The 17,301-nt window shown below is 38.7% G+C and overlaps 1 protein-coding gene and 1 pseudogene across 5 annotated transcripts in view; one reads left to right on the top strand and one right to left on the bottom strand.

Annotated features, from left to right (window-relative positions):
• CDKAL1 (CDKAL1 threonylcarbamoyladenosine tRNA methylthiotransferase) overlaps positions 1-17,301 on the top strand; it is a 629,466-nt gene that overhangs the window by 186,473 nt on the left and 425,692 nt on the right. For all 5 annotated transcript variants that reach the window (XM_081827610.1, XM_081827609.1, XM_081827611.1 and 2 more), the window contains one exon: positions 1,393-1,441. In XM_081827610.1, coding sequence (XP_081683736.1) covers positions 1,393-1,441 — 49 coding nt within the window. The remainder of the gene's footprint in view (positions 1-1,392; positions 1,442-17,301) is intronic.
• On the bottom strand, positions 5,196-7,302 carry LOC102734774 (small ribosomal subunit protein eS1 pseudogene; annotated as a pseudogene).

Genomic DNA, 17,301 nt, shown 5'->3' with positions numbered 1-17,301 from the left:
GGCCGAGTCCAAGTGTGTTCTCACAAGTCTTTCCTTGCTTCCCATAACACACTGAGGCCAAAAGAATATTTAAAAGAGATTTGCCACTGCACTTTTTAAAAGGTTCTTACTCAGTTGAATTCATTGCAGCATCATTATATAATAATGAAAGATTAAAAATAACATAAAGGTCCATTAGTTGGGGAATGGGTAAATGCATTATGGTGTATCTATACATGAGATACTAGGCAGCTACTAAAATAAATGAAGTAGACCTATATGTACTGATGATGTATAGAAAAAAAATAAAAAGGCAGATCTGTTATTTTCCCTCTCATCTGTCTACCTATTTATCTCATAATTTGTAAGAAAAAAGGACAGAACAGAGCTATATATAAATGTTCTGCATTGGAAAATGTCTTGGTATCTACTTACTAAGCAATTATGAATGATATTATCTTAGGAGTGGAAATAGAGGATGTAACATAATACGGGTTACTTTATTTCCTTTTTATATTTCTAATTTGAATTTTTTCAATGAGCATGTATTTCTTCTATAATAAAGCAATGATTTGAAGATTTTTAAGGCATAAGTAATATCAGCTTATGACTCATTGTGTTTTCACTTTCTCTCTTCCCTTAGCTTCTTGCACTACAGTCTTTGCTTTTTTCATTTTCCTTCTACACCCTAGCCACTCTAACTTTGTCTCCTTAGTGGGCTTCTCCTGTCTTAATCTGGTTTATCCCTCAAGATTCACCTTTGGTTCCCTGAGAAGCATCCCTGTATCACTCAGTCACAATTTATTACCTTTCCTCTGTGTTCCCGTGGCACCCCGGGGACTCTCCCTTCGTCACTGGTGTCTAGGGTAGGAGCTGTTATTATTTGACTTTGTATCCCATCGACGTGAGCATAGTGCCCAGCACACGGTAGACATCCATTAAAAAGGGGCTTCCGTGTTAGAATAATAAAGCATAGAATTTGGGGTAAATCTCCTTAATACCAGCGTGTCCTTTTCTGTAGGTTGGCATTTCGTGTCGTTTTTCTTGAAGAATGAAAAGAAGAGAATGTGTGTGTGAAGAGGCATGTTTTAATTAAACGTCAGTTTATATCTCAGGATGTGTTGAGTTTATGTTGATAGGCTATGCTAACAGAACCCCAGGCAGTTTATTTAAATGTATTATGATCTCTTCAGTTATCACTGGAGGACAGGAGAGTGGTAATTTCATACTTCACTGTAACACAAAACATTAATACAGAATATTTTTTATACTATCTCTCAATGCATTAATTAAAGAAAACCTACATTCGTTTGCTTAGGAAATGTGATACACTGACTCAAGCAGAAGGGTAAACACAAATTAATGTTTCTTATCCTTGTAAATTGCTTGTCTAACAATTTGTTTTCTTTTTAGGTTCAACAGATAGACCGAGTGGTAGAAGTTGTGGAGGAAACAATTAAAGGTAATTGTTGAAAGTGGGATAAGCAGATGTATACAGTGGTCCTCCCTTCCTTATCTACACTTTTGCTTTCTGGATACAGTTAGCCATAGTCAGCTGATGTCCAGAAGCAGATGATCCTCCTCCTACCTTATAGTCAGAAGGCCAGTAGTGGCCTGAGCCTACATCACAATGCCTACCTTGGTCACCTCACTTCCCATCATATCATTCCAAGAAGGGTGAATACAGGACAGTAAGACACTATGAGAGAGAGACCCCATGCACGTAACTTTTATTGCAGTCTATAGTTGTAATTTTTCTAGTTTATTATTAGTTATTGCTATTAATCTCTTACTGGGCCTAATTTATAAATTAAACTTCATTGTAGCTATGTATGTATAGGGAAAAACACAATACAAATAGGGTTTGGTACTATCTGTGCATAGTTTCAGGCATCCCCTGGCGGTCTTGGACCATATCCCCTGGCTGGTAAGAAGGGGGAAGTACTGTATTATTTGAACTATATTATAAAAATATCAGTTAACATTTATTTACATACAAAATTACAACATTTTGTCCTTGACTGATTCATGCATTGACCAATCCAATACAGGAGGCATATATTTAATTGACTTATAAATGAGTCAGGTCATAGTCCTTTTTTTTTTAATCTCATTTTTATATTTGCGTGAAATAGATTTTGAGTTTTGGATCAGGAAGACATAATTTAATCAGTTTTAAAATAAGGAAATGAGCGATGCCCTGGTAACTCAGCTGGTTAAGTGTCCGACTCTTCGTATTAGCTCAGGTCTTGATCTCATGGTTGTGAGTTTGAGCCTCTTGTTGGGTTGCAGCTGACATTAAATAAATAAATAAATAAATAAATAAATAAGTAAGTAAGTAAGTAAGTAGGTAAGTAAGTGGAAATGATTATATTTATGTGGGTTTTTTTGCAACTTTATTGAGATACAGTTGACATTATATGCATGTTTTTTTAATCACCTAATTAGTTGCAGTTACCCTTTTTAAAAGTACTTTTTAAAAATAATTTTTTTTAAGTAATCTGTATACCCAGCATGGGGCTCAAACTCACAACCCTGAGATCAAGAGTTGCATGCTTTTCTGACTGAGTCACTCAGGTGCCCCTACAAATACTTTTAAAAGTAGTATTCAGTTTTGATATTCTACTGAATATAATTTTTGTAGTTACACTAGAAAATAGAACTATGTTTCATTAGCCATGGTTCTTCGAACCAGATTCTTATTGAAGTCACTGAGAAATAAATTATCCTCAGTTCTGTGGTTTAATTTTTAAATACTCATAGTCCATTTTCCTCTGTTAGATTAGTACAAATAAAAACCAGTAATGCAATTTTACATGAATTGAGCTTCTCACTTAAAATTTTAATTGTTTTGTTGTAAGTGGGAATTGTGTGTTTTAAAAAAAGAAAACGGACTGCTGTCACCACGTTGAGATTTTTTTTTTTTTAAAGATTTTATTTATTTATTTGACAGAGACACAGCGAGAGAGGGAACACAAGCAGGGTGAGTGGGAGAGGGAGAAGCAGGCTTCCCATGGAGCAGGGAGCCCAACGTGGGGCTTGATCCCAGGACCCTGGGATCATGACCTGAGCCGAAGGCAGACGCTTAACGACTGAGCCACCCAGGAGCCCTCCCACGTTGAGATTTTAACCATGCACTTTTCCTGCTAGCTTGTGTCTGCCACCTTCCACATGCTCTTCATTTATTTTGATTCCTTGATTTATTGGATGACCATAGAACGTGAGAACTAGCCTATACCTTAATCTTCTTTGAAATTTCAAAATGAGATGATATACAATGATTAAAAATGTAAAGCAGTGATCATTTTGAATAGTTTGTTAAACCGTGCACCTGAGTCCCCATCTGGGAGAGTGTACAAGTGTGGCGTTTCTTGTGCAGTCCTGGTGTGATAGGGCGTGATGCCGAGCCTTTCACCAGGATTACATCGTTTAGTCTTCACAGCAGCACTGTGAAGTGAAGTGGGTGTAAATAGTTTCCTCATGTTCCAGACAAGGAAGCTGAGACACCGGGGCGCATGGCTAGTGAGTGGCAGGGTTGGGACTGGCATCCAGGCAGGCCTGCTCCCAGGCCTGTGCTCATGAGTCTGATGCCACATTCATGCAGCTGTACCGTGACTTCTCTCATCTCTCCCACCCGAGAGTCACTGTGTTAGTGGGTGACTGAGTTTCTGGAAGTAGTGCTTCAGGATGTTTGAGGGTTTTGCTGCCTTATTCATCTTCCAGCCCCATGATGGCCCCTCAGTATGTCCATATATAGTCAATTAATGGTGATGAAGTTAGCACTGGAGACAATCTAGGCGATCTGGGGTATGGTGGGATGACTTTTTAGAGGCAACACTAAAGGCTTGATCTATAAAAGAGATAATCGACAAGATGGACTTATTAAAATTAAAAACTTCTCCTCTGCAAAAGACACTGTCAAGAGAGTGAGAAGACAAGCCACCGACTGGGAGAAAATGTTGGCAAAAGATGTATCTGATGAAGGACCATTATCCAAAATATATAAAGAACTCTTAAAACTTAACAATAAGAAAATAAATAACCCAATTAAAAAATGGACCAAATACCTCATCAGACACCTCACCAGAGAAGATACATGGATAGAAAATAAGCATATGAAAAGATGCTCCACCTCATATGTCATCAAGGAAATGCAATTAAAACAAGATACCACTACACACTTATTTGTATGGCTAAAATCTGGATCACTGACAACCCCAAATGCTGGTGAGGGTATGGAGTAACAGGAACTCTCATTCATTGCTGGTAGTAGTTCAAAATGGTACAGCCATTTTGGAAAACAGTTTGGCAGTTTCTTACAGGACTAATATACTTTTACCATATGATCCAGCAACCATGCTCCTTGGCATATACCCAGGGGAGTTGGAAATTTGTGTCCGCACAAAAACCTGCACACGGATGTTTATTCAATAATTGCCAAAAGTTGGAAGCAACCAAGATGTCCTTCAGTAGGTGAATGGATAAACTGTGGAACAATGGAATATTCAGTGCTAAAAAGAAATGAGCTATCAGGTCATGAGAAGACATAAAGGAAACTTAAGTGCACATTACTAAGTGAAAGAAGCCAATCAGAAATGGCTACACACTGTGTGATTCCAACTCTGTGACTTCTGCAAAAGGCAAAGCCAGTAAAAGGATCAGTGTTGCCAGTGTTGGGGCAGTGGGAGAAAGATGAATAGGCAGAGTACAAAGGAATGTTTTAGGGCAGTGATAGTATTTTATATGATACTGTAATTGTGGATACATGTCCTTATATATTTTCCCAAACGCATAGAATGTTCAACACCATAAGTGAATTGTAATGTGGTCTTTCGGTGATTGTGATGTGTCAGCGTAGGTTCATTGATGTAATAAATGTACCACTCTGGCGGAGGATGTTGATAATAGGGACAACTGGGGGGGGTAATATGGAAACTCTGTACTTTTCTGCTCAATTTTGCTGTGAACCTAAAACTGATCTAAAAAATAAAGTCTAATAAAAAACAGCGAAGTTGTTTTTGGTAGTCTGAAGGCTGCCAAATGGCTTGCAGAGATATAATTTCTATAGGAAATCATAGAAGGTAAAGGTAAACTATGTTTTTCTGTACTGACAATGCTTCTGGCACCGAATGTGTATGTTTTCTATACCAAGCAATTTTTTAAATTTAAATATCACAAATAAGACTTTTTATTTGTCACCATTAAATGTGTGAATTTTAAACAGATTCTTGGACTAGTGGCTCATACCCATCAGTTCATTCAACTTTACACTGGTCTCATCCCCAGTAGCATTTCCAGATCTGCTACCTTCACCATGAAGCTTCATGAACATTCCTTTCCCAGTTCAAACCTGGGATTCTTCAGCATTTTTACTCTTCTAACAAAGACATCATGGAGTGGATAAATAGATGGGCAGGCCTTTTCTATGTCTTTTCCGACGTTGCCTGGAATCAGTTTATTGACCACTCCTTTCAAGTCATTTGTCTGCACGTTTCAGGTCATGATTTCCATCATCTTTTTCTGAATTTGGCGGACCTGTTGGTGCTGCATTTTTAAGTAAAATCATCACAAAATAGATGAAGCAAATAACCATCGGTAGTCTTGACATCAACCTGAGCTTCAGTCAAGGTCTGTCATGTTTTGACCATGGAACACATTTTGTCCCTGGTAAGATCCATGCCATGCTAATTCGTCAGGCAGGTTTTGCCCTGAATGTCCTCAGCTTGAATTTTCTAAATGCAACTTCTTCATTGTGCAGATCAGCAAGGCTCACTTCAAAAACACAACCCTTGAGGCCAGCAGATGCAATTTTGCTTCCTTGAGTTCTCGTGACTAGTGTTTTTTCCAGTATTTCTTATACTGAACATAGCTGGTGCTTTCACATCATACCAGTCTTTCTTAGAAAATGGATCAACCACTTTCTTCTTGCCTCCCTTTTTGCTGCCTTTCGTAAGGTGTTTGTTCTTCCCACCTGCCGTGGTGTTGCTCAGGAAGCCAAAGGGGCTATCCCAAGCAATTCTGACCTTAACTGTCTGGAGTTACTGCGGACCTCACTGGTTGAAGGCTCAGTTCCATTTGACTACCTACCACTTCACATGCCAATTGCAAGTCCAGATTGTCACCTGTACTTCTGACAGACCAACTATAAATTGGGTTCTCATGACCCCCTACTTAGGTTTGATAATTTGCTAGAGTAGCTCGTCGAACTCAGGAAAAGTGGAACTAGAAGAAATGCACGGGGCAAGCTATGTGGTAATGGAAATGGAGCTTCCATACCCTTTCTGGGTATGCTACCCTCCCCGCACCTTAGTACGTTCACCAACCTGGAAGCTTCCCAAACCCCATCTTTAGGGTTTTTTTATGGAGTCTACATTACATAGGCATGAGTGATGAAATCATTGACCATTGGTGATTGAACTCCCAAAGGTTGGGGTTGGGGCTGAAAGATCCAACCCTCCAATTACATTGTTGGTTCCTTTGGCAGCCAGCCCCCATTCTCTAAGAGTTACCTCATTGGCATAAATTCAGATATGGTTGAAAGGGGCTTATGATGAGTAACCAAAAATGCTTTCACCCTTATCATTCAGGGAATTAAAGGAGTTTTAGGGGCCCTGTATTAGGAACTGAGGATGAAGACCATATATATATTTCCTGTTATATCACAATATCACAGAAGGCCTGTCACCTCCAGGTTGAGTTGATTGGGGATGGCTTCTCACTGAAGTTTTTGCTTGAGTGGATTTATCGGGGAGATTGAAATTGGATTTAATTGGAGAGTCCACTGTGAGACATGAGTTAAAGATGAAGCTGGTGGGGATGTTCATTGGTACATTGGCTTGAGGGTGGCAAGGCTGATGATTAAGTATTAGTAATGCAACAGGAGAACTTTAGAGATGGAAGAAACAATTTTCGTAGGTGCTCTTAGTTGCAGATAAGGAAGCTGAAAGCCGTCAAATGAAAGCCATCAAATGACTCATCTAAGATCTCTTGGTTAATAGAGATCTGGGCCTGTCCGTGAACTTCTGTTCTTCATTTTCTGCTGCCAGTATTTCATTTAGAAAGCATAAGTTAGTGAAATAATGTGGCATTTATAGCAGCTAATTAGTCCTTGGTTGACTTCCACAGGTTGCTTTTCTGAGGCTCAGTTTTCCTAGTTCAAAGTGGAGAGGATTAAATGGATGTGACTTTTGAGATACCTAGGACATACTACAGGATCAGTGTTTGTTACTGTTTATTTCTTACTACCTCCTTAATACCCAGACTGCTGGAATCATCTAACTGTTGGAAGCAAATCTCCTCCCCATCTGAGTCTGCTGCTACCATCATCCCGGGGTTATTTACACTCCTGCATGTGTACCTTCAGTGGTTGCCAGTTACCTGCCAAATGAAGGTGTGACTTCTTAGTGTGAACCTCATGGTCTTTTCCTCCGTCCTGTTCTTTTTCTCCCACTGATTCCATACGTACACCCTTTGCTCCAGCCCCGTATGCTGTTTGATGCTGTATTTGCAGCTTGCTTTGTGTTTCCCTGAGGGTCCTGCCTGTGAGTGGATGCGTTCTGTCTCCCTTACAGACCCTTTCTCCACCTGACGTGTGTTGCTGGAGGCTGACCTGTGTGTGTGGCATCAGTAGGACCCTTGCTATTTGGTGTCTAGGTGGATTTTTCCAGCTGGAGGTTGGCGGTGTGACTCGAGTGTGAGACAGGAGTATTTGTTACGCTTTCTCACTCTCTCCTTCCCTGCTTCTGCTGGTTTTGTGCTTCCCTGAGCGGCGGCCACAGATCCTGTCAGGTGGCCCACTCTATTCATCTGTTTCTCCAGGTTCTTCTAACTGTTCCCTTCCTTTGCTTTTTCAGGCCCAGGGGTGGAAATAGCACCCCATTGTTGCTAGCCTGAGAGTATTGCATTGTCTCTTGTTGGTGTTCCTAACCTTGCCAAACTTTAGTAAATAGTCCCTTTATTAAAACCTCTTCAATTATGCAGTGTGCCATCTGCTTTGCTGGGATCCTGATTGATAAATGCTCCGTGGAGAAGCGAGTCTTTGCCCAGAAGGGCCAGATGGAATACAGCCTGACAAGAGGATTTTGCCACAACTGTCTTGTTTCCACATTTGATTCCTGTTGGGCTCTCTTCATATGTCTTCCTTGAAGGGGGTTTGGACGTACAGCTTCTGCCACAGCCTGTTTGCATTTTTCTTGCTTATGTTATACCAAGTAATGTTTTAAAAATGTATTAATAAGCTACATTGATGCCCAAAGCATTTAACTGTTGTGATTAACATAAAACCATATAAAGCATATTCCATTTGTATCTGTCTCGGTTGCAACAAAATGGAAAGTTCCAAGTTACTCTGAATGAATCCTCCCTATTTTAATAGTGGCCTGAAAATTCCATCCATTTATAGCATTTATTTTAGGAGAGAACAGATTATAATGAATTTAGGATTTTCTTCTGTATCATCTTGATAATTCAGCAAGGCATATAACCGATTCGGAGGGAAGATGTATAGAGTTTAAATACATTTATTTCTTTCTTTTAAAATATTCATGTACCTTAGTCTTGGTTTACATGGTCACTAAAACTTTTTTTTTTTGGTATGAAAACTCTGAAGGGAATATAAATTTGTATTTCTTCTGATATGTGTACATTACATCCTCCAAACCAAAAAAAAAAAACTTTAAAAAAATTCTTGTCTTTGCAAAAGTAGTCTACTGGATAACTTAAGACAAATGATTGCAAGTAAATATTGCCTATTGAAATTAGAAAAATGTTTTTACTATTAAGTCATATTTCTTCCCCAAACTCTAATAAAAGAGGTCTCCATTGTTATTAATATGTTTGCTAGTATTTCATTCAGTCTAATTCCAGATGCCTCCAGTGTCGGTAATTCAAGACTTTCCCAATATGGCACAATCTGCAAGTTTAATTGATTTTCTGTTTCCCTTAACTTCTCAGTAATTGATGCAATCTTGGATTAGACTGACCTAAATTCCCAGGGTACTTCACCAAATAGCTCTTTCTTATTTAACACATTGCTATTCATCTTCACTCTGTCAAATTTTGTACTTTGCATTTGGTACGAATTCAGAGTATAAACTTTTTGTGAATTGAGACTGGAAGGCAAAATATCAAGCGGTTTTTGTAAATGTTAATAACTGAGCAACCACCCAAACATCCCGTGGACATTTACTTGAGGATGCTTTCCAAACTTAATGAGTAAGTGAACTGAGCTTGGATATGTAACATGGTCCATCTGGGATGGTATTGGACCATATAAGCACATCTACTTTCACAAGGTTTGTTTTTCAATAAAATAATTTTATTGATTTTCAAAGTATGCTTTGAAGGGACACTTCTGCATTCTCTCAATATGTGTAGTTGCTGACACAGTTATTATATAGTCTGAATATACTGGAAAGTGTTGCACAGTGGTTTAATATTGGGACTACTTCCCAGTCTCATTGGTGTAATTAAATAAGTGATAACTTCTATCTTGTAATAACTAAAGAAGCCAGGAATTTATGGCTGTGGTTGATTTAGTTTTTTTTCAATGAACCTGTTTGTTTTAAGTTTATGTACCATGTTAATACATGATTACAGTGTCGCAGACATTGCATTTTGCCACCTTCTTAAATGTGTCAGTTTGTCTTTTCCTCTTCTTTTTCCTCACTCTCCCCTCCTGCTGGTTACCCCAGATTAGCAATAGGATTCTAACTTTACTTATTTGCCCCCTATACTTCAATATACATTATTTCTAGAATGAATTTTTTTTATCCATTGTATCTTCCATTTTGTCAAATATTTTTCTTCCCTTAAAGCTTTTAAAACTAAAACACTTAAGCAGAATCCCCCCAGGTGGATTCTGCTGCTTCATGATTCAGAATTGTTTTATATGTTTTTGGCTTGTCTTTAATTACACTGCTTTAGTATGTTCATCACTTACATTTCCTTTTCTGTTCAAAGATGCATTTTCTTACAGGTTTGAACCACCTTTTATTATTAATGGAATTAATTTTTATGAAGTCTTGGGTCTTTCATTAACTTCTGCTTCATTCTGGGGTGGGGCTACAAGGGAGGGTACATGGTGTTGAATAGTTTGTTAGTTTGACAGTCTTACTAGAGTTTTCACATAACACACTGTTACAATGGTTCACTGGATTTGATTGTTCAAAACAAGGAAAGGAAATTGCTTTCAGCTTGAACCTCTCAGGCTTCCCATGACCCAACCCTCCTATTAGTGGTCCCACCGATCTGTCTGGAAATGTAGCCCCATCCTTCCTTGTTTAAATATTGACAAGGAATCACCTACTGTGCAAATTGGATGTTCATGTTAACTCTTGCAAATTTTCTTTTTTTTTAAAACACAGGTGGGACCATGTCCCTCCTTTACTCTGACTTATGTGGTACACCCTCCTCCAATCCCCCCTCAGAGTAAAAGGCAAACTTGTACAGTGGCCTCTAGGGGTCAGTGTGAGCTGCTTCCCCTGCAATTTCACTCCTCTCCTCTCCTCTTCTTCAACTCTGCCCCCTTTTCATTCTGTTTTGGATGCATTGATCTCTTTGATGAAAGTTTCTCTCTCCTCCAGGTTTATGGAGAAATAATTGACATACATCACTGTATAAGTTGAAGATGGACAGCACGATGGTTAGATTTCTGTATATTGTGAAATGATGACCAAAGTAGGTTCGGCTAACCTGTACCTTGTCATATAGGAACAATCAAAAGGAAAGAAGGAAGAAAATTTTCTCTTTGTGATGGGAACTCTTAGGATTAACTCTCCTAACAGCTTTCCTGGATGAGATACAGCACTGTCTCACTGTCTTAGCTGTTGTCATCAGGTTGTACAGTCCATCCCTAGTGCCCATTTATCTTATAACTGGAAGTTTGTACCTTTTGACCACCTTCCTCCAGTTCTCTCTTCTCTCCTCCACTGACCCCCTGCCTATGGTAACCACAAATCTGATCTCTTTCACTATGAGTTTGGTTTTTCTTTCCTCCTCCTCCTCTTTTCCATCCCCTCATATAAGTCAGATCACGCAGTATTTGTCTTTCTTAGTTCACTCAGCAGAATGCCTTCAAGGTCCACCCCTGTTATTGCAAATTGTAGGATTTTTAAAATCTTGTGTGTGGCTGCATAGTATTCCATTGTGAATATATACCACAACTTCTTTACCCATTCATCCGTTGATGGACACTTAGGTAGTTTCTGTATCCTAGCTCTTATAAATAATACTGCTTTAAATATGGCAGTGCAGATATCTTTGTGAGTTAGTGTTTTTAATCGCCTTCGGATATATTTTTAGAAGTGGAATTGCTAGATCATATGGTATTTCTAGTTTTAATTTTTTGAGGATCCTCCATAATGTTTTCCATAGTGGTTGTATCAATTTACAGTCCTGCCAGCAGTGCACAGGGCTTCCCTTTTCTCTACATGCATACCATCATTTATCTCTTGTGTAGTTTGATGATGGTCATTCTAACAGGCATGAGGTGGTATCTCACTGTGGCTTTAATTTGCATTTCCCTAATGACCAGTGATGAAAGGTAGTATACACATTTTAACAATAATTGTTCTTCCAAACCATGAGCATGGAATGTCTTTCCATTTCTTTGTGTCATCTTGAATTTCTTTCATCAGTGCTTTATGGTTTTCAGAGTATAGATCTTTCACCTCTTTGACTAAGTTTATTTCTAGATATTTTATTGTTTTTGGTGTGAATATAAATGGGATTGTTTCTTTTTCTTTTTTCCTTTTTTTTTTTTTTTAATGGGTTCAGGATTATCTTTTATTTTCAGAGCCTGAAACAGTTGGTCAGCAGTGCTAGCTAAGCTGGTACAAACTGAAGGCCATCCCACTTTCCTTTCCTGGTGTTCAACAGAATCCCTACAAACAAGGCTAGAGACCAATTGAGATGTATCTCAATGTTGGTGAGAGGGAGAAAAGGCCTTCCTCTCTCCTCCTGTTCCCGTCCTCCCCACTTTTTCTAACAAGATTGTTTTATGGCTAAATGCAGCTCAAACCCATAACAACAGCAACCAGCCATCTTCAATACCACTGCTTCCAGAGTAGGAAGCAAAGTAAGAGAAGAATGGGATTGTTTTCTTAATTTCACTTTCTGATGCTTTATTATTAGTGTATAGGAATGCAGCAAATTTCTGTACATTGATTTTGTATCCTGAGACTTGACTGAATTCATTTATCAGTTCTAGTAGTTTTTTTGATAGAGGTTTTGTGGTTTTCTATATCTAGTATCATGTTATCTGCAAACAGTGAGAGTTTTACTTCTTCCTTAACCAGTTTTTTTTTTTTTTAAAGATTTTATTTATTTATTTAAGACAGAGAATGAGAGAGAGTACATGAGAGGGGGGAGGGTCAGAGGGAGAAGCAGACTCCCTGCCAAGCAGGGAGCCCGATGCGGGACTCGATCCAGGGACTCCAGGATCATGACCTGAGCCGAAGGCAGTTGCGCAACCAACTGAGCCACCCAGGCGCCCTCCTTAACCAGTTTTTAGATGCCTTTTATTTCTTATGCTTTCTAATGGCTGTGGCTAGGACTTCTAGTTCTATGTTGAATGAAATTAGTAAGAGTAGACATTCTTATCTTGTTCCTGACCTTAAGGGTAAAGCTGCATCTTCATCATTGTGTATGGTGTTGGCTGTGGGTTTGTTATATGTGGCCTTTATTAGGTTGAGATATGTTCCCTCTAGACCTGCCTTGCAGAGGGTTTCTATCATGAATGGATGCTGTCCTTTGTCAAATGCTTTTTCTGCATCTATTGAAATGATCATATGGTTTTTATCCTTTCTCTTATTGATGTGATGTATCATGTTGATTCTTTTGCACATATTAAACCACTCTTGCATCTGGGAATAAATCTCAGTAAATCATGGTATATGATTTTTTAAATATATTGTTGGTTTTGGCTTGCTAATATTTTGCTGATGATTTTTGTATCCATATCCATGAGAGGTAGGCCTATAGTTCTGTTTTTTTATGGTGTCTTTATCTGATTTTGGTATTGGGGTGATACTGGCCTCATAGGATGAATTTGGAAGCTTTCCTTTCTCTTCTGTTTTTTTGGAACAGTTTGAGAAGAATAGCTATTAAAATAGCTATTTCTTCTTGAAGTATTTGCTAGAATTTGCCTGTGAAACTGTCTGGTCCTAAACTTTTGCTTTTTGGGAGTTTTTTGATTACTGGCTCAGTTTCATTGCTGGTGATTGATTGGTCTGTTCAAATTTTCTATTTTTTCCTGCTTTAGTTTTGGTAGGTTGTATGTTTCTAGGAATTTATCCATTTCTTCTAGGTTGTCCAGTTTATTGGCATATAGGTTTTCATAATATTCTGTTAACAGTTGTTTGTGTTTCTCCTCTGTAGTAATTTTGTTTATTTGGTCCTTTCTCTCTCATTTTTTTAATGAGTCTTGCTAGAGGTTTATCAATTTTGTTGATCTTTTCAGAGAACCAGCTCCTTGTTTCATTGATCTGTTCTGTTGGTTTTTTTTAGTTTCTGTATTATTTATTTCTGCTCTAATCTTTATTGTTTCCTCCCTTTTGATGGGTTTGAATTTTGTTTGTTCTTCTTCTAGCTCCTTGAGGTATAAGGTTAGGTTGTTTGAGATTTTTCTTGCTTCTTTAAGTAGGCCTGTGTTGCTATAAACTCTTAGAATGACTTTTGTTGCATCCCAAAGATTTTGGACCATTTTGTTTTCATGTAATTTTTGATTTCTTGATTAACCTATTTGCTGTTTAATAGCATGTTATTTAACCTCCATGTATTGTGCTCTTCCAGATTTTTTCTTAGTTTGTGCTCTTCCACATTTGATTTCTAGTTTCATAGCGTTGTGGTCAAAAAGATGCACGGTATGACTTCAATCTTTGAATTTGTTGAGACTTGTTTTTTGGCCTAATATGTGATCTAGTCTGGAAAATGTTCCATGTGCACTTGCAAAGAATGTACATTCTGCTGTTTTATGATGGAGTGTTCTGAATATATCTGTTATATCCATTTGGTCCAATGTGTGTTTCAAAGCCACTGTCCATGTTGGTTTTCTGTTTGGATGATCTGTACATCGAGGTAAGTGGAGTGTTAAAGGTCCTCTACTGTTATTGTATTATTATTGATCAGTTCTTTTATGTTTGTTATTAGCTGTTTTATATATTTGGGTGCTCCCATGTTGGGTGCACAAATATTTACAATTGTTATATCCTCTTGTTGGATGGTCCCCTTTATGATTATATAGTGACCTTCTTTGTCTCTTGTTATAGTCTGTTTTAAAGTCTGTTTTGTCTGATAGAAGTATCGCTGTCTTGTTTTCTTTCGATGATAAATGTTTCTCCATCCCCTCACTTTCAGTCTGCAGGTGTTTTTCAGTCTGAAATGAGTCTCTATTAGGCAGCATATAGGTGGATTATGGTTTTTTTAATCTACTCTGTCACCCTATGCCTTTTGATTGGAGCATTTAGTCCATTTACATTCAGAGTAATTATTGATAGATATTTATTGCCATTTTGGTACTTGTTTTATGGTTGTTTCTATAGATTTTCTCTGATCCTTCTCTTGCTCTGTTTCATGATTTGTTAGCTTTCTTTAGTGACATATTTGGATACTTTATATTTTTTGCATATCTATTACTGGTTTTTGATTTGTAGTTAGCATTGGTTTATATAACATTTGCATGTAAGTTGATGGTCCCTTAAGTTTGAACCCATTCTTTACTCCTCTCCCCACCCCCACCCCTGCATTTTAGGTCTATGGTATCATATTTTACATACTTTTATTTTATGAATCCCTGTGATTTTTATAGAAATATTTATTTTTACTGCTCTCATGGTTTCTTTTTCTTTTTCTTTTTTTACTTTTCATACTCTCACTTATGGCCTTCCTTTCGACTCAGAGAGTCCCCTTTAATATTTCCTGTAGAGCTGGTTTAGTGGTCATAAACTCCTTCAGTTTTTGTTTGTCTGAGAAACGATTTATCTCTCCTTCGATTCTGAATGGGTAGCCTTGTTGGATAGAGCATTTTTGGTTGTAGATTTTTCCCCTTTAACATTTTGAATTTATCATTCCACTCCCTAATGATCTGTGAAATTTCTCCTGAAAAACTGCTGATAGGCTTATGTGGTTTCCCTTTTATGTAACTGTCTTCTTTTTTCCTTGTTGCTTTTAAAATTTTTTCTTTAATACTACTTTTCCATTTTAATTACTGTGTGTCTTTGTGTGGACCTCCTTGTGTGAATTTGGGGGGATAGCTCTGTGCCTCCTGGATCTGGATATCTGTTTCCTTCCCCACATTGGGGAGGTTTTCAGCTATTATTTCTTCAAATAAATTTTCTGCCTCCTTTTCTCTTCTTTTGAGGTCCATATAATGTGGATGTTATTACATTTGATGGAGCCACTGAGTTCCCTAAGACTATTCTCAATTTTCATAATTTTCTGTCCTCTCCTTTGCTCAGTTTGGTTTCTTTTCATTACTCTGTCTTCCAGGTCATTAATTCTGTGCTTCATCTAGCCTGCTATTTATTCCATGAAGTGTATTTTTAACTCCATTTATTGTGTTCTTGATCTTTGATTGGTTCTTCTTTTTATCTCTGTGCTAGGGGTCTCACTAATGTCCTCCACTCTTTTCTTCAGCCCAGTGAGTATCTTTATGATGACTACTTGAAGTTCTCAGTCACATATATTACTTATATTCATTTCACTTTGGTCTCTTGCCGTGGCTTGGTCCTTTTCTTTCATTTGGGAGATGTTTCTGTCTCTTCACTTTGCCTTTCTGTGTCTGTTTCTGTGTGTTGGGAAAGTCAGCTACTTCTCTTGCTCTCAGTGATAACAGGCTTATAGAGAAGAGAAGAGGTCCCATAGTACAGTGTCCCCTCTTCCCTAGGGCCTGACTCTACAGAGAGTGTCTCCTATGTGTGTTGCATGTGCCTTGCTGTTGAGTCTTCGGCCTCTTTTTCCTTCAGTCCAGTTGTCTGCAGATGCTCTCTTTGCCTGTTGTGCAGTGGTCTGCTTGTGAAATGAGACAGAGGTCCTGCAAAATGCGCAGATCAGGAGACGTGATGCTGGCAGGGTTTGCGCTAGTCTTCTGGAGGAGGGACCTGCAGTGCTGGAACTAACTGGACGGTGACTGGGAAGGGTGGACCATCGAAGTGGTGCAGATGGGAGATACTTTTTGCAAGCATGTTAGGTAAGGAGTATTGGTTCTGCACTGCTTCCTGCAGGTGGCCCTTGTTTACATGCCGATGAGGCTGCATTGGGAAATGGCTCCTGCCAGCTCCTTTGTTCCTCAAGGGGTCTCCATGCCATGCTCTGAGATGAGCAAATCCTTCTTCCTCCCGTGTGCTACCCCCCCCCCCACCGTTTTTCAGATTGCTAGCTCTATGCTCTATCTGCTCAGGCTGTTTGCTGTGCTGTCTCTTTTAAAGGTGGGGACTCTGCTTCCTAAAGTCCTCCACACTCTACCAGAACCGAGCCCACCGATTTTTAAAATTCCAGGCTTTAAGTCCCACTGGTTTTAAGAACTCATGCTATTCAGCCCCTCTCTCTTTGAAGGAAAAATGTTACAGAGACACGTCCTTCCCATTCCTGGGCTTCTGTGTGAGAGTCTGTTTTCTGCCCTTCTTCAAGCCCCACCAGTCCCCTCCCTGTCATGGATGGTCACATTCCCTTTTGCTCCCAGACCACAGTCTTTGCTCTTCTTACACTCTTTGATGTGGCCGCTTCCCTGCCTTTAGTTATGGAGTTCATTCTGCCATCTTTGGGTCCTTTCCTGAATTATTTACGTTCATTTGGGTGTTATCTAGTTGTGTCAGTGGGATGCGGTGAGCTTAGGATCCTCCTACACCATCTTCTCAGCTGACCTTCTGAAATAATTGTTGATAGGTAAGTATGCACTATTGCCATTCTGTTCATTGTTTTCTGGTTGCTTTGTAGACCTTTTGTTTCTTATTCTGCTGTCCTTTTTTGTGTGCTTTGATGTCTTTTGGTATTAGTATGCTTTGCTTATATATCATGTTTTTGTGTATAATTCAGTTTTCCCTTGTGGTTACTGTGAAGCTTATATAAAATATTTTAAACTTTTAATACTTCATCTTAACTGATAATGACTTATCATCCATACTTACAGGTTTCCTTTGGCAGAGGTATTTCTTTGCCAGTCAGCTCAGTTTGGGTTTCTGGGTGTGTTTGTTGATAATGTCTTTAGCAGTTGTGGGGCCTGCTGTTATGATCTTTTGTGGATGAGGCAGCTCTGAGGATGGGGATGGGGGTCTGTGACCCTGCTGAGAACAATTGGATAGGACTGCTGCCTTGGTTACATACCCA

Source organism: Leptonychotes weddellii, chromosome 8, assembly GCF_054177405.1.
Source record: "Leptonychotes weddellii isolate Sample4059 chromosome 8, ASM5417740v2, whole genome shotgun sequence".
Classification (NCBI taxonomy): Eukaryota; Metazoa; Chordata; class Mammalia; order Carnivora; family Phocidae; genus Leptonychotes; species Leptonychotes weddellii.
This window is presented reverse-complemented; position numbering and strand designations above follow the sequence as displayed.